The sequence below is a fragment of the Callorhinus ursinus genome, unplaced genomic scaffold (genome assembly GCF_003265705.2).
Source record: "Callorhinus ursinus isolate GAN/ISIS: 27379988/994484 unplaced genomic scaffold, GSC_fseal_2.0 scaffold82, whole genome shotgun sequence".
Classification (NCBI taxonomy): Eukaryota; Metazoa; Chordata; class Mammalia; order Carnivora; family Otariidae; genus Callorhinus; species Callorhinus ursinus.
In genome coordinates, this window is record NW_027397144.1 from 2,504,568 (window position 1) to 2,527,041 (window position 22,474).

Below are 22,474 nucleotides of genomic sequence, written 5' to 3' on the forward strand. Positions count from 1 at the left end.
GATCTTGGCTCAGAAAATAACTCATGGGGCACCTGGGTGGCTCAGTCGGTTAAGCGTCCGACTTTTAATTTCAGCTCAGGTCATGATCTCAGGGTCGTGAGATCAAGCCCCATGTGTAGCTCTGCACTCAGCGGGGAGTCTGCTTGAGATTCTCTCTCTCCTTCTCCCTCTGCCCTTCCCCACTTCTAAAAAACAAAAAAACAAAAAAACAAAAACCCAACTCATGCTGTAAAAGACATTTTGGGGACAATTCAATATGTATCTTAGAGAATGATCACTCATCTTGTCAGCATAAGAATATGTATTAAGGGGCGTCTGGGTGGCTCGGTCGGTTAAGCGTCTGCCTTTGGCTCAGGTCATGATCCCAGGAGGCCTGTGTAGGGCTCCCTGCTCAGCAGAGAGTCTGCTTCTCCCACTGCCCCTGCCCTGCTCCTGCTTTCTCTAATAAATAAAATCTTTAAAAAAATAATATGTAGGAAAATTTCTTATTTCTTAGAAATACGTACTGAAGAATTTAAGGGCAAAATATTGTGGTGTCTATCATTTAAAATAATTTAAAAAAATAGATGAAATGTCCAGAATAGGTAAATCCATAGAAAGAGAATGCAGATTGATGGTTGCTGGTGGCTCCGGGAGGGGAACGGGGTGGGGGTGACTGCTCATGGGGACGGGGTCCCCTTTTGGGGTGATGAAAATGTTCTGGAAGTCGGGAGAGGTGGTGATTGCATGTGGTAAACGTACTAAATCACCACTGAACTGCACACTTTGAAACGGTTAATTTTATGTTATGTGAATTTCACCTCAAGAAAAAAGAGAAACAAGGTAGATGAAGTGAACAAAGTGTTCACAATGGGCACCTCTGGGTGCTGGAGACCGGGTGGGTGGGGTCCAGGGACCTGCAGCCCTGGCATCTGGGGGATGCTGCTTGGAATGTCAGGATCCCACCCCGGATCTGCCCAACCGGAATGTTCATGTTAACGAGATCCCCAGATGATCCGTGAACACTGCAATCTGAGAAGCGCTGTGCTACACTATTCCTTTCTGTTTGAAACTGCTCATGATTCTAACAATGAAAAGATAAAAGAACTTGCTTATGGAGAAGCGTTTCAAGCAAAAATAGGCATGGCTTTTTCGCCAATCCAAAAATGGGCAGCTTAAATATCAAGTGTTTTTGAAGTGTTGAGAAACATGCTCATATCTTTGCCTGAATGTCCGCATTCAATCCTTGTCCCCACCCAGGGATGGTAGGAACGTGCTATTATGATCATCCCCATTTCATTGACAGGGAAACTGAGGCCTGAGAGTTGCTGGCCCCTGGTGCAAAGTTAAATGCTGAGATAAATAGCAGAGCTGGGCTTACATCCCGCCCTTTGGTCTCCAAACCACAGGGTGAAAGATTCTGACTTTTCACCCTGAAGGGGCTCCGTGGCCCCAAGAGTTGCAAGGTCCCTGCCTGCCCCTCCTTCCTCAGTTCATCCACTGAACATTTATCGAGGGCCTCCTGTGCCCTCAGAGCCAGGGATTCGCTGAACCCCAGGAACTCAGGGGTGACCAGGACTTGTCTGGGCCCTGGGAGCTCACAAGCTGGTGGGGGAGAGCACTGGGCAACCTGACGCTGATATTATGGCACGTGGGATCGCAGATGGGGTGCTTGCAAAGATAGGGGCCTCGTGCAGTCATGGGAGGTCAGGAAAGATTTCTTGGAGATGCAGTTGGAAGGAGCTGGCCAGGCCGAGGGGCGGGAACCGTGTGTCAGGCAGAGGGAACAGCCAGAGCAGAGGCTTGGGGGTGGTGATGGAGTGTCATCTGCCTGGGGAAACTTGGGGCGCATGGCGTCATTTGGCCAGAGGAAGGTGGGTGTGAGGGGCGGGCACGCATGGGGGTTAAGCAGTGCTGGGGGCTCACCTTCATCATAAGCACGATGGTGTTGAGAGCGATCATGGCCATGATGGTGTACTCGAAGGGCGGAGACACCACGAACTGCCACATGCGGTACTGGAAGCTCTGCTTGTTCTGGGGCATGTGTCGGGTCAGTGGTTTGGCACTGATGGCGAAGTCGATGCAGGCTCTCTGCGGGAGAGAGGCCGGCGGCATGAGGGCTGGGGGCAGGAGAGAGGCGGCTGCACCCTGAGCACCCCCCATCTCACTGGCTACGGCTCTCTGGCACATCTGCACGAGCCTGTCCCCAGTCGGGATTCCTCACTCCCAGAAGCCCTTCACCACGACCACTTTCTTCTGCCAACAGCTACACCTCCTTGAGAAGTCATCGTCTGCCTGATCTTGCGCTGACACGTCCCTCATGACCTCCCTGAATCCCCTCAGCAAACATGGGAAGTGGGTACTATCAATAACCCTACTTCGCAGGGGAGGAAAACAGAAGCTCAGAGAGGGTCAGCCACTCGCCTGACGTGGCACAGCTGCCAAGTGGGCCAAACCTGAACTTGAACCAAAGTCTGACTGAAGTCTAACCGTTCTTTCAAGCATACTTTGCTTCTTTTCCTCCTTCTCTTTGAGGGAGGGAGGAATAATGGCTACTTAGACTTAGGGGCCAACGGAGCAGAGGAAGGACGCATTCCAGGTCTTCTGCCTAGTTTGGATGATTCTAGAAGGGCAAAGCACCATGTCTGTACTCTCTGGAGGACTGGATTTTCATTCATAAATATTCACCACCCCACCCTTGGGGAAATCATACTTCCTCACCCCACTGACATCAGACATTGATGTGTGACTTGCTCTGGCTAATGAGATGTGGACAGAAGGGACATGTGTCACTTCTGGGCACAGACTGCAAAAATTGGACTGGGGTTTGCCATTCTCTCTTCTTGATCTGAAGTGTCTCAGAGAGGAACCAGAGTAAAGACGATGTGGACCAGAGCCACCTGGACATGTGGTGTTGAGCAAGAAATCAGTCAATCCCTTTGTGGACATCTGGTGCTGAGATTCTGAAGCTGTTTGTTACTGTGGCATAACCTAGTCCACACCGACTGATACAGACACCTTCTGTCGGTGTGTTTTCCTCCAGGAACCCCATGACGGGCTGCCCTGCAGATAGAATTCTGCCTGCAGAATGCTGCTGTGCCCTCCCCAGAGGCCCCCAAAAGCTGTTTCCTGGGTGTGAATGTGTGTGTGCATGTGCGTGTGTATGTGTTTGTGTGTGTATTGGGGGTGTCATCAATTTTTAAATGAAGGATGCAACCGGGAAGTGGCACCTCATTTTTCTCCAGGCTGTATTCCTCCATCATCTTGTCCCCCTGCTCCTGGAAGGTGATGATGATCAAGGCCACAAAGATATTGACGAAGAAGAAGGGGAACACCACAAAGTAGACGACATAGAAGATGGACATCTCCATGCGGTACCCGGGGCTGGGGCCCTGGTTCTCAAAGGTGGCATCCACGGAGTGCTTGAGGACCCTGTGAGGGATGGGGCGGGGAGAGGGGGAGAGTGGGACAGGTGACAGGAATGGAGGGACATATTAAGAGAAAACAACAGAGATGAGAGTAGTAGCTGTTTTCCGACTCCAATTACTGTGGTTACTTTATGAAGCCAGAAGCCTTCCCACCTCCTTTGTCTGTGGGGGGTCTTGGCAACAGTGTCAGTTACCTCTACCACCACGTATGGTGGGTTATTAAGTGCTGGACATGATCTTATTTATTTTCTTGGCCACCCTCTCAGGGAGGTTATCACTGGCCCCCTTTTACACATGAGGAAATTGAGGTTTAGCAATATAAAGTGACTTCCTGAAGTTCGCCCACTAAGGCCTGGCCAAGTTGGGATGGGAAACCAGGTTGGTGGTGGTGGATGGGAGGGTATATGGGGTCATGGAGGCAGATATGAGTGTGTGTGGGGGGGCATCTAAGCACAGCTGGTAGTGGGAGCTGAGAAGGGGTAGTGGGGATGAACATGGGTGTATATGTGCAGAGCTGCTCTGAACAGTTGCACGGATTGTGCACTGCTCAAGGGTTCTGCATCTAAAGGTTGCCATTCATACTATAGGCATGAAAGATTCGTGTATTTATGATGACAACTTTTGGGCAGGTGGCCATGAAGTACCTTATTTGAACAAAATCATTAAGTATATTGCAATGATTTTCTGACAGATGGAAGTGAAGTCTGTTGAGGAAGGATGTCTAAAAAATTTGCTCAAAGGTGCCGTATGGGCTAGCACTGGCCCCATGTGAGTGGGTACTGAGTGTGCGTGTAGGTGGGTGGAAAGGCACATGAGGGCTGGTGTGTTTCCTGAGAGCAGGAGGGAGGGAGGCGAGGATGCTGAGGGCACACACCGGAATCAACCTGCACTTCTGAGACCTCTGGGAGGACGACCCGGGACTAGGGTGAGGAGAGTAAAGCACTTGCCTCGGACACAAATTAAGGAGGTGCCAAGCCTCTCAGTCATTAAAAGAAACAGTATTTTACTGCAATATTTAAACAAATCACAACGAATGCCAAAAAACCCCCCCCAAAACAAAACAAAACAAAACAAAAAAAACCAAACCCGCAAAAAAACCCATGATGACAAAAAATACCAACATTTTAGGCAAAGACAGGTCCAGCCCTGGACTCACGCATGATTCAGCCTCACCCCAGCCCTCACCCTATTCTGGGCGAGGAATGGTCCTGTGGTCAAAGGGACTTGGGGATACCACATCCACACACCCTGGGCTTGGAGATCTGCGCTCACTGGCATAGGAAGGGTTAAGAGGACATGACGGCCTGTGTCTGGGGAGCCTTTCTACAGATTAGAAGCACTGCCCGTTCCACACACAGGGTCTGGCGGACCGAGCCCACTGAGGGCTGGGTTTCTGCCTCCACAGGCCCAGCCGCACTTGTAGGCTCTTGTTCTGGTGGCAGCCCCCCGCCCCCCACCCTGTGCGCCTACCGGGGTCTCCACCTCGGGAAGCCAGGAGCCAGCCCCTCTTCAGCCAGGCCTTTCTCAGCTCTGGGCTCTGAGACCCTTCCCCACCCTGTTCCCTGGGGCCCCCCTGACTCCTCCGTGGGGCTCTGTGGCGGGCCACTCACTGCGGCCAGCCTTCTCCTGTGGACACAGTGAAGAGGGTCAACAGAGCCCACAGCACGTTGTCATAATGGAACTCATATTTCTTCCATTGTCTGTCCCGTGCCTTCACCTCGTTCTTCTCGTAGAGGAGGTACTTGCCGCTGCCACAGAAAATGGGGGCCGTTAGTAAACAGAAGAAGGGGACACTCATCTTCGGCAGGAGGAAGAGGAAGAGGGGCCCACCAGCCCACGCTGCATCCCTGAGCCCAGGAAGCAGCAGCCCCTCATGTGTCCCCCTGACGTGTGTCCATCCGCTCGGAGACAAATCCTCAGCCGAGAGCCGACTCAGGACCGAGCACTCTCTTCCAACACGAAAACTTCTAGTCCTGCGGGTGGGAGCCTCAGGCTTGGGGGTGGAGGTTGAGAGCAGGGAGAGAGACAGGCACACCTCTGGGTTCATCAGGCCAGAGGGGGCAGCTGCGGCTCCTTTTCAGGGCAGGACACAAAGCTTAGCCCCAGACACACGAGGCCAAGTGTCTGGGGTCCTTCCAATGTCAGGACACAGCCACCAAAATAACAGGCTGCCATTCTCTGCATAGTAATGCTTTATACCAGCGACAGTGTTTAATGGCGCTTAGTTAAGGGCTTAGCAATTTCTATCACGGGGATGACCCCAAGAGGGGGCGACTGCAGGCCCACAACTTCTCCTCCACGACTCCAAACTCTAGAAAGTTCCGAAAACCAAACATCTTTCTCTTAAGTCAGGGGGTGGCAAGTTATGGCCCACAGACCAAATTTGCACCTGTTGTCTGTATGACCCACAAACTAAGAACAGTTTTCTACATTTTTAAGAGGTAGGAAACAAATCAAAAGAATGCGTTTGTGACAAATTAAATTTGTCCGACATTCAAATTTTCATTTCTAGAAATAAGAACACAGTCACGCCCATTTGTCTCCGTGTTGCCTGTCTGCTCTGTGTTAGGACGGTAGCAGAGAGGAGCTGTTACAGAGGCTGCGGGCCCCATAAAGGCCAAAGTTTGTAGGATCCGGCCCTTGGCAGACAAAGTTTTCCACCTCTGATCTAATTCGTTTGGCAATGAAACCTGACCCGACTGGACATGAGGCTCTTCACGCTTGTCATTTGTCCCATTTGGTGCAAATAGTTGCATGTTTCCCAGCAAAAACACAAAACGAAACAAAACAAAACTGGTTTGGTTACGGGGATGCCTTAGACCCAGCTGAGGGTGTGACTGACGTCCTGTGTGGAACATGTGCTATACGATCTTTCTAAAATCGCATAATATTCTGATCTTTGAAACGCATCAGCCGGTAAAGGTTTTCCAATAAGGGAACGTGGACGTGTATGAATATCCCCCACTTGACAAAGGTGGGGATGGAAGCGAGATGCACAGCAACTCAAACACCCAAACTTTTTCTTCCTATTCTGGCCCCAAGCTGGTTGCACCTGGGTCATGTCCAGGGCCCAACACTCTGGTTTCCAAGCCCCAGTGGCGCTTCTGGGCCCCCCATCCCCCAGCCTCCGTGGGGACACGGAGGGGAGCAGAGACCCACCGGCAGTCTTTCTCGAACTCCTTGGACTCGTCAGTGCAGTGGAAAAACTTCCCCTTGAAGAGCTGCACGGCCACCACGGCAAAGATGAACATGAACAGCATGTAGACGATGAGGATGTTGAAGACATTCTTGAGCGAGTTCACCACACAGTCGAACACGGCCTGGGGCGCAGAGTGGAGAGAGGGCATGAGGGGCTGGCGACACAACCGACGTGCTGCCAATTTTCCAATGTTCCGTCTCACGGACAAGGCCTTTCCTATTGATTCTGTGTCCCTGCCTCCCCCCTACCTCCGTCCAGAGTTGTGCTCCTCCTCCCTTCTGCCCACCGAGCAGTAGGGGGCGCTCTGGCTTTGAGAGGCAATGTCACAGGCCCGGGAGAGATGGCATCTTTCCACCATTTCCCAAAGAAGGCAGGGGTCCCGCCTGCAACATCTTCCACCCTGTTCTGCTTCTAACCACGGTGGGTCCTAACCACCAGTGGGTAAGGATCCTCGAACCCACTGTAATTACAGGCCAGTTTTCCCCGGGGGTAGAGAGGGTGCACAGCTTTCTCGGGGGCTTGGGAAGGGGGCTGCCACCCAGAAAAGGGTGAGGAACTGCAGCACTGGATATGGCTGCACGTCCACATATTTCAGCGCAAGCAAGCTTTCACATCCAAAGGGCAGCCACATATCGGCGAGCGACAGTGCCAAAGTCATGGGGGAGGGGCACGCCGAGGCGGCAGAGGACGTTCCTTCAGGTCTTGCAGGAGCCCACACTAAGTCCTGCTGAATCGCATGGTAACAAAGTTACTCACTTTCCACTTTTCCCATCAATCCTTTTGAGTGAAGGAGAAGGTCTTGCTTTGTTGCTACTCTGTTAACACCGAAACCTGATACTTTTCCTTTTCAACCCGGGAAGAGCAAGCACCCAAGTCCAAAGCCTTTTCCAGGCAATCTTTTTTGGCTAGATTTTCTTAATGGTGTCTTATTTTGGGGGAATGTATTTAGTTTTACCTTCTATTAACATTGGGTTCTGGTTTTCCAACTTGAGAACCTTGGCGTAGAATTTCCTTCTAAAATATGCTCATTTAAATAAAAAAAGTGGTGACTTTAATGTTAAGTAGGAGATAATACAGGTGGCTCTCAGGTGAAACATCAATTGGAAAGGTGTGTTTGAATGACTAGGTTGCATTTCCTTTCTTTTCTCCTGTTTCTCCTGAATGACAAGCTTTGGGAAATGCTGGTTCATACTATTTTGGAACAGGAGATAATGGAGTCTAGAACAGGTTGGTGAAAAGTCAAAAGTTATGTGGGAGCAGAAACCTAGTTTCCTGCTTCCCACATTACGGTTGTGCCCTATTTTATCCATATGATGTCCTCCTGTGAATTAGGAAAAGGGAGCCCCACCTTAAGACATTTCATCTAATGGAAAACTGTCATAATACACAGATTTTGTTAGGTCGATTCACTTTACTGCCATCTGCTGGAAAGTTGTAATAATAAATATATCCATATATGACGGATGTGATGTTATCAGCTCCCCTTTCAATGTAGTGTCCTTGAACAGTGTGCAACCTGCCCAACTGTATATGGCAACCCTCACAGGCCTCCCACATGCCCCAATCTCACCTTGAGCTTTGGCAACCGCTTGATGGTTTTAAGAGGTCGTAGCACCCGGAGGACTCGGAGGGATTTAATAGTGTTGATGTCCTTTCCTTTGCTATTGCCACTGTGGAGGGATGTTAGGGTGCAGAGAGGGGAAGAGAGGAAGCAGAAGTCAGTCTGGGTGGTGGGTGGCCCACAACTCCATGTGACCCCACCCTCTCAGGCATAGGAGTCTTGGGGGAAGCCTGGCACAGTCCTGCCCTTGCTGGGGAAGAGTAGTGAGCACCCCTGCTAGGTGTGAGCTCAAGAGGTAGTCAGCAGATGGCCTTCTGTGGTTCTGGTCTCAGGATTTGTTAAGGTCCTCCACCACTTGGCCAGGCCAGACCGAGCAGAGGGGAGCTGGCTGCCTTTGGACGCTCACTGGAGGTGGTCTTGGTGAGCTCTTAGAAAATGTGATTCCTCGCCCCACTTCCAACAGGATTCAGGAAATACTTAACGTCACTCTCCCCCAGTATTCCCTGAGCCCACAGGAAAGGAAAGAAGCAGGACATCAGATGTTGATGTTGAACCTCCGCCGGGGCCCCTTAGCCCGTCTTTCCAGAGAGCTGCATAGAGGTTCAGTCCCGGGTCCACTGGACCTGACCCTTCACCATACAGCTCCTGCAGATCCCTTGCTACCCTTAGCCAACCATGATTCAGGTCCCCTAAGAGGAGGGCTTTCAGTGCAGCCATCAAAGGCTTGTGGTTAATAGAACTCATCATCCACCCAGTTGCCCAAGTCAGAAACCCAAGTGTCACATTCAGCTTCCTGTCCTCCACCCACAATGGGTTACTCCCCTAACATCTCCATCATCGTCCCCAGCCACCATCTTATGCTAGACTCCCGTTACCCATTTCCCAGGCTCCCCCCACTCCCCGTCTCTCTCTCTCCTTTGATCTTTTCTGCACACAGTGTTCAAAGCCAATGACCACGTTGCTCTCCTTCTCAGAATCCTTCTGGAGCATCTGAGTTCCTAGAAGTGCGAACTTCGGGCACGGCACTCAAGGCTCTTGGAAATGTAGCCCAACTTACCTTTACCTTTGCATTTCCATCGACTGCGACACACTCCAAACCCCAGCCACACTCTTTTGTCTCCCTCTGCTTTTGCACATACTGTTCCTGCTGCCAGAAATGCCCTTCCTCCACCTCTCCATTCACAGGACCACACAGCCCCCAAAGCCAAATTAGAGGCTCCTTTATCTGACAGCCTTCCCTGATTGCCGCTGGGTTTTACGAAACCCTACTGCTGTTCCACAGTCATTTGTTTCAGTCTTTGGCTTCGGGCTTTAGCCAGAAAACCCTTCAGAGGCTTAAATTGTGATTTATTCTTCTAGGTGTCCATTTTCCCTTTTAATCGTAATTCTTGCCCCCACCATGCGCCTGGCGTATGGTCTCAGGATGCACGTGAATGGATTCAGATGAGAGTTCTTTGAGGGTCTCCCAGCAAACATGTCCCTCTGGTTACCCTGTGGATCATGTGGAGAGCTATCCCAGGGACCCCCACCATGGGTGTCTGGGTATCTGGGCACAAAATCATCCTTTCTTATAGATCTCCTTTCTCTCATTTTTTTCGGGGAATAAAGAGGGGGAACTGAACATTATTCTGCAGAGCACAGCTGTGCTCCAGGATTTGGCTGGAACATGTTTTTCCCCCTTTAAAGCCAAAGTCATCATTGTTATCTCAAGGTTGTGCCCCTGAAGTAGGCAACACACATCAAGAGAGTCACTGATAATGTGAGGCTGAACAGGGACACAATTAAATAATTGGATCCCACAGGGAAACTAGCTATTTCTTCTTCAAGCATCTTTCAGGCCTTTTGCTTCGGTAAGAGTGGAAGGTCTCCGAGATGTGCTAAGAGGTCACTCATTTCTCTGGAATTCCTAGAACCCAGCTTGAATGTGATAAGCCGCAATGCCACTGTTTCACACCTGTGGGATTCACCTTTCCAGCTGTGGTTCTCTCTGAGGCTAACAATACCGGTTGTAAGGGGACGGCCCAATTTCCCAGCAAAAACTCAAGCAAAGTTTAGACTACGTGTTGGTGGAGAAAATGTCAAGCAAGTGGACATCTAGGTTGTGTGTGGAACCAACTACAATCTTGAGGTGCTGAATGGCTGACATTTGGAAACATGCCTCCCATGGGCCATCCACTCCTCTGAAAAGGACTCCCTGGCCTCCCCCTGTGGGGCTCTCTCCCCCAGGAGGTACCTTGCCCTTGGACAAGGCTGAGGAACAGTCTTGTTTATTGAGGCAGTGAGGGGTGTTCCTGGCAGTTTGGGTCATGAGCTTGCAGGAGTGGCTTGATCAAGGTGCTCTCACAGAAAACAACCCGACTTTGAACCACTTTGCTGAAAGTGTAGATGCTCCTTAGGAGGCTAATTTCTCCTTTTAGAGCCCAAGTCCTGGTTGTGTGGCTTGTCCACCCTTCTCCCATCTTGGAGTCTGGACACGCTTACCCCTCTGGGAACCACCCCACCAAGCTCGTCTGCCTTGTTGAAATCAGACCCCGGAGAGGCCCCGCTCCCCCATGTCCTTGCTGTTCTCTGCCAAGAACTGGACTCATGGTGGGTCATGGAGGGAGGCAGTGGCTAAGGCCCCTTAGGGCTCCTCCTCTTGGGGGAGAGACTGAGGGGGGCTCTGGTCACTGCAAGCCACGGATGGCAGCAAAAACACAAGGCCATGGAAACAGGCCCAGAGCCAACACAACTGCACCAGGGCACAGAGAACGAGAGACAAAATGAGAGAGAGAGAGAAACAGAGAGAGAGAGAGAGAGAGAGAGAGAGAGAGAAAACTTTACCGTGTACTGCTCCTGGTGAGGTGGCGTCGGAGGGAGAGACAGATTGTAAGCGGCCTCAGAAGAAACACAGCGCACACACACACACACACACACACACACACACACACACACACACCTGAGTGCCCCCTGCCCCGCCCGGGCACCAGGAGGGGCAGCCTCAGGCTTGCGGCTCTGGCCGACATCCATCCTTCCATCTGGAAGCCCCCCATTCGGTCCCCTGCCCTCTGCAGGCTCCTGGCAGCACCAAGAAAGCCAAATTTCCAAGTAGCAGGACAACCAGAAAGTTGTCAGTGACCAAAGGCAAATTTGCCACTGATGGTCACTGCCAAGAGCTAGAGAAACCCCTTTTCTCCAGAGGTTCTGGGGCTGGAAGGTCTTAGAATGGCTTGGAAATTGTGAGCTTTGGAGTCAGGGTCACCAGGGTTTGAATCCCAGCTCTGCCCCTAATTGTCATCCTCATCTGTAAAACAGACCTTGGGGATTCTGACGTTTGACACATGGTGGCTACGGCCTTGGCTTTACCCCCTAAGGTATGAAGAAGAGGGAGGTCGGCGAAGAGTTCCAATATGGGGTGTGGTTAGAGGCAGCTCCTGGGAGTCCTGAGAGAATGCTCTCAACATCTGGCTCAGCCCTCGCACAGCTCATCTTTGGAATCAGGCTCGGTCTCATGACAACTCTCCAACCATGGCTGGAGATCAAGGCCGGAGAAACCCGACTGCCATCAGAAACCTGGCTGCCAGGCAGGTCCTCTCCGGAACTTCCTACCTGCTGCCTCTTTCAAAGTTAGTGATATTTCTTTCCTTCTTTCTTTTTAACATTTTATTCAAAGTTAGTGGTTTCTCCAAAAACAGAATGGTTTAAATGTCTACAAATATTCTGCTGGATTCCCCACCCCCCACCTTTTTATTTCATCTTCGTGGTTCTCAAAGCTCAATGTATCTAGGACTTATCGCATATGTAGAATCATGTAGGTTCTCCTCTGTGGATTATTGACCGATCTTTTAATGACAGTGATTTCTGCCTGACCTGCTAACTTTAGGTGTAAAATGTGAGCCTTCTGAATGTCACTACGTTTGCCTGCAGGAAGGTGGCACCATCATGCCTGTTTTCCAGATGAGGAAGCTGAGGCCCAGAGAGGGAGAGTGCCTTGCCCAAGGTCACACAGCTAGGAAGCGGCAGACTGAGATTCAAACCCCAATTTGTGTATCTTGCACTCAAATCTTCTTTCCCATTTTATCCCACACAAGAAAAATAATGCCTTCAGTGCAGGGGCCAGGTTGAGGATGGGATTAAAAATGTGGCAGCCTGAGGGCTCCTTCTTGGGCTTCCTTGCAGTTCAGCTCCTGAGCATGCAAGAGAGGCTTGATCAAGGCGTTCCGCCAGCTGTACTGGCTTGCCTTGAGGGAGGAGTGGCTGCGCCAGATGGACTCTTGGCAGTGAGGGCAGGATCACGACCCGCCAGAGGCTGAGACGTGTCAGTTGGCTGCCCCGATGCATGGGCACAGAGCGTGGTATCATGTGTGACGGCTCATGAGATGGTGTGTTAATGGTGCTCGCATGGACATGGTACACAGTTGGCGGAAGGAGCAGGTCACACACACACACAGATTCGGGTGAGGTGCAGGGGGGTGGTGGAAACTGTCAGCAAAGCTCCGACACATCCCTTGGAGGACCACAGGGATAGTTTTCCTACATCTGAGACGGGGCCACGATACAGCACTGTGGGAGAATCCTTGACTCCACCCCAAAAGGCCAGAACAGCAAGATTCCTTTCAACGAAGAAGGGAGCAGAGCAGCCTTGTGCCCCCTTCCCCCTGGCTTTCAAGGAACCTGGGCTGGCTAAGCTGTCAAGTGTCCTTCTGCTGATTAGTGAAAGACTTCCACGTTCATGGCTGGAAGATGGGCAGCAACCTTGAATCTGTCGGTGGAGCCCCACCTAGTGATCCTGCCAGACTCGCCTCTGGGCCTCAGTTTCCTCATCTACAGAAAGGGAACAACGAGACAACTTCCCACAGGAGGTTGCTGGTGGGGATTAAATATATGGAAGCTGTGACTGTTACTACCCAGTCAAGTTTTTTGGCTTTGTGGGGAAACTGAGGCACAGAGCCACTAAGGGATGTGCATATAAGAGGCAAACCAGATAGACTTGCAGGAAGCCTCTTTCTAAAGCAATAAGACTAATCTAACACCCCTTGGGGTTCTCAGCCTTGTCTATGAGGAGATGGGCACAGGACTGATAAATCGAGCTAAAGGACCAGAAAGGAAAGAAGCAAAGGACTCTGGGGTTGGGCACTCAGGCCGAGACCCTCAGAGAATCCCCCACTCCTGCCAAAGTGACATCCATGTAGTAACAAGAAAAGACAGTAAGTAAAGTCCTTATAGGGTGAGAAACGTTCTCAGGCAAAAGAGGCCAGAAACCTGCAGCCAGGGGGTGGGATTCTGAGACTTTTTTGGGAAGAAAAGTAACAGCCTGAGGGCTCCTTCTCTGGCTTTTGGGCAGATTTAGCCCTGGGCATGCAGGAGCAGCTTGATCAAGATGCCCGGCCAGCTGTGCCAAGACTGCAGTCCTGCCTTGGAAGAGAGTTGGCAGCACCAGATGGATTTTTTGCAGCAAGGGAGGGAGGGTGTGGCAGGGGGAGCCTCAAGGTCTACCTCTCCTATCCCTATGACCATCATATAAAGGCACCCCCCATGGCTGTCAGCTCTTCTAAAACCCCTTGAGAACTGCTAGCACTTGTCAGGATCCCACTGGCAAAATCTCTCCCCCCTCCCCCCCCAGTTCCTGTGAGATCTACAAGCCCACTGAGGCTTAGAGGATGTCCTTAAATCCCAGTCCGGACTTCTTCCTTGCATAGGAATTTAAAAAAAAAAAAGAACCAAAAAAACCCAAAACATTCAAAACAGGGATTTTCAAGGTCATGGGCTGGCTGGCTTTATGCCTGTAGCAACTTCATAGAAGCAGTTTAAAAGATTGACTACAAATACGCTGCCAAATTTCTGTGAGTTGTAGGCTCATTTTGAATGCCCTTGTATAACTTCATATATAAAATGAAAATTCAAAAAAAAAATCAGCTCCCTCTAGCAGATTCTTTTGCAACACAAAGAATGATTCTGCTGATTGATTTTTGGTGGAAAAATAATTCTGCTTTTGCAAAGTGTTTGCTTAAAGTAGAGCCTAATTGTAGCTCCAGGGATCCTAGAAACAGCATATTGTAAACTATAGCTCATTATAGCAAAAGTTCTCTGGTTGAAAGTCCCAAGTCTTTGGACCGCCACCCCTTCCCCAAATTGTGAGGTCAAATTGGGGGACGGAGGTGAAGCAGGACAACAGTGGGGGCCCCCTCCTTGTCACTGAAGCATGTCGGCTCCGACAGAGGTCTGGGAGGAAAGTGCCAGGGCCAAGGGTGAGCTGATGGGCCTCGGTCATTCTTTCTTTTGTTCTACACCCAGTGGTGGCCACGGAGGGCAGAACCCACCACGCCAGGCACAGCGGGCAAAGGAGTGGTTGTGTGTGGACGGATGGATGTGGCTGACAGGGTCCCCCCTGACCCGTCACCTCCTGAGCTCTAGGAGACTTGGGGGGCTGCTGGAAGGACATCAGCCTGGAAGGCCCGAGGCAGTATGAGCGAGGTGCCTGCTCGAGCTTGCCCTCCCTTGTTGCAGAGACCGTCCCTGGTCAGAACATGGTGGGGGCTGGGTCTCCTGATGCCAGAGCGCATGGGGAAGTGTCCCCTTTTTCTAGGCCCCGCAGGTTAGGTAGACGGTCAGGCCCACAGGGCCAGGACCAGAGGAGGGAGAGAGAAAGAGGGAGAATGGGGAGAGCAGAGGGGATATGAACCAGACAGAGGGACAGAGACAGAGAGAGACACACACACATGCTGGGGCAGGCCGGGTGGGCAAGGAGAAACAGAGAGACACAGAAGGTGATAAACAGAAAAGAGAAAATGTAGGGTTGGGGGAAAAGGAGAGAGAGACACTGAAAGAGAGAGGGAAGGAGGGAGGGGAGAAATAGAAGAGGAGAAAGAGCAGAGAGGCTGTCAGAGGGAAGAAGAGAAAAAAGGGGAAAGAGAAAGAAGGAGAAAGAAACAGGAATGAGGGAGGAACGGGAATTTGGGACAGAAACAGAGATAGACAGCACGTAGATAATTTCCACAGGGGATGGATTCACTCCAGGCTGAGGGTGGTAAAGCATTTTGGCTCTTCAGAGTTGAAATTTTCTCAGGACCTAGCCATGGTGCCTACCAGACACCTTGTAGGAGTCGCTCAAATAGCTGATGGAGGGAGGGAGGAGCATATTTCATGACATTCTCATATACACTTTAAAAATCTTTTTGGAAGAAACTGGTGCTATCTTGGTAGGAAACAAATTGTAACTTATTTGTATTTGACATTTCTCCGAATTCCAAGGAGGCTGATTTTTTTATTTTTATTAGTTGTCAGCATTCTGCAAAATTTCTGTTTACATCTCTTGTCCATTTATCTAATGAGTTTCATGTTTCTTATTGATTTATAATTGCTTTTTATATATGAAAGCCAACAATTCTTTGTCTTATTTGTGGCAATATTTCTCCTCTAATTCACTGCGCACTTTACTTATTTTTTTGAAACTTCAGAATATGTTAATAACATTGCCAAAATTTTGGTTTTTTTTTTACAGTGTTTTCCATTGCTTTAATACTTAAATAAATACTCAATCATTTAAAAAAGGGTAAGAGAGAGGGAGCGGGAGAAGGAAGGAGTGAGGAAGAAGGAGAAAGAAAGGAGACAAGGTAGAGGAGAGCAGACATAGAAAGAGGAAAAGAAAGTAGAAGGTAAAGGGAAAGGGGGGGTGGGAAGTCTGGCCAGAGTCAGAAATACAATCAGCCTCCTGACCCTCATGGTACCTCTCCACCAGCTTGGAGGCATCCAGAACCCTGGAGCTTTCTGGCTGTTCTGACACAACTTGACCTCACTGTGTTCCCAGAGAAGATCTGAGAGTGGCCCATGTTAGTCCTTAAATTGGAAATAAGCCACCACTCTGGCCTCCTGACAAACCAAGTCTTTGTTATTTGGTTGAGGGGCCATTCAAGAACCTCTGAAGATCTGCTGAGAAGGAAGCTAGGGGGAAGAGGCACAAAGGAAACTTCTGATTTCTCACTATGGGGGTGAGGTGGGTCAGAGTCTCTCTGAGACTTTCCTTTCCGGGAATGATCCATGGTGGTGGGCACAGACAGGGTCCCCAAGAAGATTTGTTTCTGGATTAGGAGCTGGTTAGGTCTTCTCAACCTGCTCCAAACATCTGTAACTTGAGGAATGTACTGCTGAGTACAAGGCCCCTGAGTACAACCTGCTCCAAACATCTATAACTTGAGGAATGTACTGCTGAGTACAAGGCCCCTGAGTACGACCTGCTCCAAACATCTATAACTTGAGGAATGTACTGCTGAGTACAAGGCCCCTGAGTACAACCTGCTCCAAACATCTATAACTTGAGGAATGTACTGCTGAGCACAAGGTCCCTGAGTACAACCTGCTCCAAACATCTATAACTTGAGGAATGTACTGCTGAGTATCAAGGCCCCATGATCTAGTGGCTGCCCAGCCCTTGGGTACCATCTTGAAATGCTGTTCAGAACTTAGGTGCCATCTTGGAACGGGTCCCCACAATTTGGGTGCCATCTTGGACAGAATGGCTGCTCAGCCCTTGGGTGCCATTCTGGAATGGCTACCCACAACCCAGGTGCCATCTTGGAGTTGCACAATGATGCATGGTTTTTCAGGAGGCAGAGAGTCTTAGGACTGCCAGAAGTAAAAGACACACAAAGGGAGTCACAGGTCTGCGACTACAGGGCCTTCAGGCACAGGGTGGGGGTCTGAATTCTCATGCACATTCATTTCCTGGTTTTCTTTTCAGGGGGCTCTCAGAGAGACAGCAGTTGGGGTGGAGCTTATAGAGCAGAAGGAAGATGAGATGTCCCGGCAGGGCTATTCTACTGAAAGCAGCAGAGCGAGGGGTCAGTGACGCGGCTGTATGAGGAGGTAGAAGGTGGGGTCCCTTCTCCTTATTCCTCCACAGTAGGCGTCATGCAAAAGCCAGTCGAAGCTCTTCCTGGAGGCATGCGGATGTCTCCCACTTCCCAGAGCCCACTCTCCCCATCTCTATGCCCTGAGAACACATTCCCTGATCCAGTGGGCAGCCCCACGCAGGAGGCAGGGGACAAAGAGGCAAGTCGAAGCCTCAGGAGGAGACTTACGTGAAGGCAAAGGCCACCAGGGCCCCACTGACCACTATGAAGTCGAGAATGTTCCAGAGGTCACGGAAGTAGGCACCCTGGTGCAGGACGAGCCCCAGGTCGATCATCTAGGGTTGAGAAGAGATGGTGCTCAGACCCCTCATCCCACCTTGGGGATCGAGACTCACCTTTCCAGTCTCTGGGGGTGGGGAGGGGCACCAGGAGGGGGACATGGTGAGGCATGGGGACAGTAGCCAGAGGTCCTGGGGGAGTCCTGCGGGAGTACCTCTCCACCTCCTGAGAGGCAGTTCTGACTTGCTGGTTCTTAGGTCCAAACCTCGGGCTCCCCCTTGACTCCTCTTTGTCTCATTCCCCACATGGAATCCATTGGCAAACCTTCCAAGAATCTGCCCACTTTCTCCAACACCACACTTCTCCAATGCCCCCCATCATCCTCTGCCTGGACCAGTACCAGTACGATCGCCACCTGCTCCTAGTTCTCTTGGCTCCCACCCGCCCTGCCCCTCCCTCAAGTCTGTCCTCCCCGAGGCCAGAGGGTGCCCGTGGGCATGGGCATGAGTCAAGTCCCTCCTCTGCTCAGAACCTTCCATGGCTCCCACCTCACTTGGGGCAAAAGTCAAAGTCCTCCCTGTGGCCCACAAGGCCCTGCAGGATCTGTCCCTGTCACTTCCCTGCTCTCATCTCCCTGCCCTGGTTTCCCTGCTCTCCTCACTCACCCCTTCCAGTCCTTGCTGCTGCTCCAACACACCAAGCATTTCTAATCCCCCAGGCAAGCCACCTGTGCCAAGGTGGCATTCTTGAGGGTGAAGCTTCCCTTGGATCCCTGGCTCTCTCAGCACTCACCTTGATCACCATCTCAAAGGTAAAGACGCCTGTAAAAACGTAGTCAAAATATCGCAGCACCTGTAGGGGATAAAAGCAAAGGGGCAGCAGATCACTGGTTTGCTCCAGCAGAGTCCCTATGAACCTAGTGATTGCCCAGTGGGGTGTGTGGTCTCCAGTAAAGTCCCCGAAGAACACACTTTCCCAAGCAGAGGAGGAAACATGGCTGCCACATACAGTTGGGCAGGATGTGCACTGCCCAAGGGCCCCCCCATCCTGTCTGAGAGTACAGATTTGTATGTTGTGTATGAAACTGTCCAGCAGATGGCAGCAAAGTCCTAACAAAATCACTCAGGACGGTTGGCTTACCAGTGGGAAGGGTTTCTTATTTGCCCAAAGCTCAAATATAAAGTAAAGGTGGTCTTGGGGAAGTTGGGGAAGTTGGGGAAGGACTGCATCCCTGTTGGCGATGAGTCTGACCTCCCAATGCCCTTGACCTGTTGGGCCTCCTAGGTGAGAAATCAGAGGGTCTCCTAAACAGGACCAACCGTCTAAGTCAGATCCTGGGGGTCAAACTCACCACTGTGGTCTCCCACCCAGTTCTGCGGCCACATGCTCACCATGGTGGGGTGGTTCTCCCCTCACCCCCCGCCTTACACAGGACCAGGGCCGGGTGGTTTCTGCCTGGATGAGCACCGGTCTGCAACCTGGCCCCTCCCAGGCCATGTCATGGCACGTCTCTGGTGTGACCTTCGTGTGAGGATGTGATTGTGCTGGCACAGTGTCGGGTAGGTGGCAAATGCCCGGGGGGCTGACTCCATCAGATTCATGTTAGAAAAGAGCTGATATTTACTGAGCCCCACCACCAGAGGACGCCTGTGAGCAGCTGAGTTGGGTTCGCGTCCTTCTCTGCTCTAGAATCCTCTGTGGCTCTGATCCCACTTGACGAAAAAGCCATAGTCTTCCTGTGGCCCTTGCCTCCCCCCCCCCCCCCAGAGGCCCCGAGCACTCTGCCAGCTCATCTCTATGCCCTCACCTCGTCTCACTCCCCTTTGCTCTCTCTGTTCTGCCACCCTGTCTTCACCTCAGGACCTTTGCACAGGAGGCTACTTCTGCCTGGAATGCTCCTCCCCACATCCCACCAGATTCCCTCTCTCTCCTCCTTTATGGCTTGGCTCATATATCACTTTCTCAGCGCCACCTTGCCCTGCCTGTTTCAATCCTACTTCCTGGTGCTTGTGATTTCCCTTAACGAGTCTACCACCCACCCTTGCAAATTATTTGTTATAATTTGTTAGAGTTATTAGTAATCTCATTGTCCATGTGCCCTACCCGACGTCAGCCCCATGAAGGCATGGATGTTTGGCTGTCCCTGTAGCGTCTCTGGCTCAATATCCAGGCCCAAGCATACAGCTGGCACTCAAGAAATGTTTGTTGAATGAATGTATGAGTAGCTGGAACTGTACTGGGTCCTGTGGGCAGTGGGCTCTGTGATCTGTGTGGTTGCAACTCACATTCCCGTTATGTGTGGTGCTCGAAGGACCAGCAGGGACCAGAGTGGCCAGGATGGCTGGCTTCCTGAGGTGGGGCGACAGGGGCAAGGGGCTGGAAGTATCTGGGTGCAGAGAAAGCATTTCAGGAGCACTGGGTGGAGGGCTCAGCATGGCCCAAGACCTGGTGCTCTGTGAGCTCTGGGAAGGCAGCGACCATTTCATACCCTGTCAATCCTTGATGCTTAGCTCTGTGCCTGGCACATACTAGTTGCTCACTTAGTAATAACTAAACAAAGCAATGAATGAAAGGCCGAGAGGGAAAACCGGAAGGCAGGGAGTGGGGGAAGGGCAGGCCAGGTGGTCAGGGGAATCTCATGCTGAAGAACTGAATGAATTAGATCGGGCAAGAGGAAATCAAGAGACCAACAAATTAGGTTTGACTGTATCGAATATGGCGATCCTCTGACCTCTACGCATGGCAATTTCCTGTGGTTCAGCTTAATCCAACAATGTTCTCAGACTCATTTATCCTGGGGAAATGCAAATCAAAGTTGCAGAGAGATTCCGCTCCATACCCACCAGGTCTGCCAAGCATGAGAGTCTCCAGCACCAAGTGTTGACAAACCCGTGGAGCAGCGGGAGACCCCTATGCTACCCATGCCAGTGTCACTGTATCGTCCCGCAAACGCCTGGCTGCATCTAGCAAGCCTGACTGTGTGCAAATTTTCTGATCCAGAAACTGCGCTTATGGTTTTCTGCCCTGGAGAAAATCATGCCCACGCATCCCCTCAGCCCGGGCACCGCAGTGCCACCCCCACCAGCCAGCGACTGAGCCTTCTCCCATCTCCTAGAGTCGGCAGGGGGTTTGCTGACCCCTTTCGGGATGCCCCCTCCCGGGCCTGGCTCCCTGCTGTCCCTGGGGGAGAGCGGGCAGCAGGAGATACCAGAGCACAGTCCCAGCCCTGCCCTGGTACTAGTTTCTTCTGGGAGCCTTGTTCTAATTCTTTCCTTCTGACTCCCCCATCGCCCTGCCAGGCCTGCAGAGGAAGGGAAAGTGCAAGGTAAGCTGCTGTCGGGCATGCTTGATTTATGGGGCTTGGCAGCCTCGCCAGGCTCCTAACCTATTTAGCGAGGGTGGCAGGGCCCAGCTCCCAGCGGACAAGATCCCTTTGGCTCTGGGCGGGGGGGGGGCAGCGATGGGGGGCAGGAAGGAGCTGGGGCAGAGGCTGCTGCTGCCAGTCTAGAATCTGCCACGCCCCCGCCTGTTCCCCCTCTCAACCACAGGCACACACTCATTCTCGCTTGGCAGGACTCAAGGGGAGCCGTGCACACAGTAGGTGCTCAATAAACAGAGACGGTTGAAGGAAGCAGCGGGAGCCCTAGGGGAGGCAGAGTTGGAATTGTGCTGTGTGATCTTGACCGGGTCACTTAGCCTTCCTGAGCCTCAGTTTCCCCATCTGTCACATGTGGGGATACCTGGGAGAGCTTACGCGCCAAGTGCCTGGGGTTGTGCCTGGAATACAGCAAGCACTCAATTAACAGGATCCGCTCACAGACCCTGGACCTCTAAAGGGAGAGCTTTTGAGCTCTCCAGAAAGCTACAAGTGTAGGCTGGGTTTCCTGAGTCAAAATAGTCCTTTCTTTCGAAGCTCATGTCCAAACCCAGAAGTCTGTTTGGTGAGACCTGGCTGCCGAGGGGATTGGCCGTGGGGTCCTGTGCCTGCGTCCTTCCTACCTGCCGGGCACAGCATGGGTCCCTGCATGTAATGCCAGCCTCACTCCCTCTCGGAAGGATTCCAGCAATTTCCAGCCCCACCTGCTGGAGGCCACCTTTTCCCCGGCCAAGTGCACAGAGCCATTGCCTCCTCAAGGAACAGCCTGCCCCCAAGCACATCAGAACTTCCCCTCCCAACCAGTGGCTGTGCCGTGCCCAGGGCTGTGCCCAGGGCGTACCCCTGACATGCCTTCCACCATGGCAATCAGCTTTTAGGGTGCAGGGCAGAGGAGCCTGTAACAGAGGAGCCCGGCCAGGAAGGGGTCTGTGGGGCGGGACTCACATTGTTTCGTGGTGCGTTGGGCTGCACGGGGTCCTCAGCTGCCAGGGCAATGCTGCTCATGGCGATGACCATGAGGATGCACATCTCAAAGTAGCGCAGATTCAGGATGTAATGGCACAGGCGGCGCAGGCTGTTGGGGACAGGTGGGTGTGCAGAGGTCCACTGAGATTGTGGGCTTAGAAACCCTTTCCTTCTGTGATCTCCTTATGTCACCTACCACTCCCCGAGACCTCTAATGCCCAAGGTCCCATGCCCAACAAAGTATCAAGATCCTCCATCTGGGGGCCCTCATGGGGGTCATGGAACCCCAAGAAGGTAGGGGGGCCCCCAGCCAGGGAAGATATTCACAGGCCCTGTTAAGTTCCTATCACTTCCAAACAACCCTCTTGGAAAATCGTGATTCCCAGACTGAGTTGAAGAAATATTATCCCTGACTCTGTAGGAGACGAAAATTTCTTCTTCTTCTTTTTTTTCTTATTAATTGAGTGACCTTAGGCAAGTTACTTATCCCCTCTGTGCCTCAGTGCTTTCATCCACGAAATGGCCATAATCATGGTGCCTACCTTACAAGAATGTGAAGATCAAAAATGTTAATATATACCTGGCACATAGTAGGGGCTCCAGAAAGTTACTGAAGTTATAAATCGCAGGCCTTAGCAGAGACTTTGATGTGGTAATGGGATAGTACATTAAGTACTTAATCTCTTAAGTGGAGCTAATAATATTTATAAATATGTCATAAAGTTGTGTGGATGGCAACAAAGCTGAGTGGGTAAGAACAGGGATGCTGGCATCGGTCTGTTTGGAATCTTCCACTTGCCTGCTGTATGACCTTGGACAGGTAACTTCACCTCTCTGGGCCTCAGTTACTTCATTTGT

The 22,474-nt window shown here is 51.4% G+C and overlaps 1 protein-coding gene across 6 annotated transcripts in view; it reads right to left on the minus strand.

The window, feature by feature from the left end:
- The window catches only part of CACNA1A (calcium voltage-gated channel subunit alpha1 A), a 211,941-nt gene that overhangs the window by 39,208 nt on the left and 150,259 nt on the right, over positions 1-22,474 (minus strand). For all 6 annotated transcript variants that reach the window (XM_073887694.1, XM_025863270.2, XM_025863269.2 and 3 more), the window contains 8 exons: positions 21,596-21,725; positions 18,067-18,126; positions 17,224-17,330; positions 8,177-8,276; positions 6,567-6,727; positions 5,018-5,155; positions 3,210-3,411; positions 1,906-2,070 (listed from right to left, as the gene is read on the minus strand). In XM_073887694.1, the coding sequence (XP_073743795.1) occupies positions 1,906-2,070; positions 3,210-3,411; positions 5,018-5,155; positions 6,567-6,727; positions 8,177-8,276; positions 17,224-17,330; positions 18,067-18,126; positions 21,596-21,725 (1,063 nt within the window). The remainder of the gene's footprint in view (positions 1-1,905; positions 2,071-3,209; positions 3,412-5,017; positions 5,156-6,566; positions 6,728-8,176; positions 8,277-17,223; positions 17,331-18,066; positions 18,127-21,595; positions 21,726-22,474) is intronic.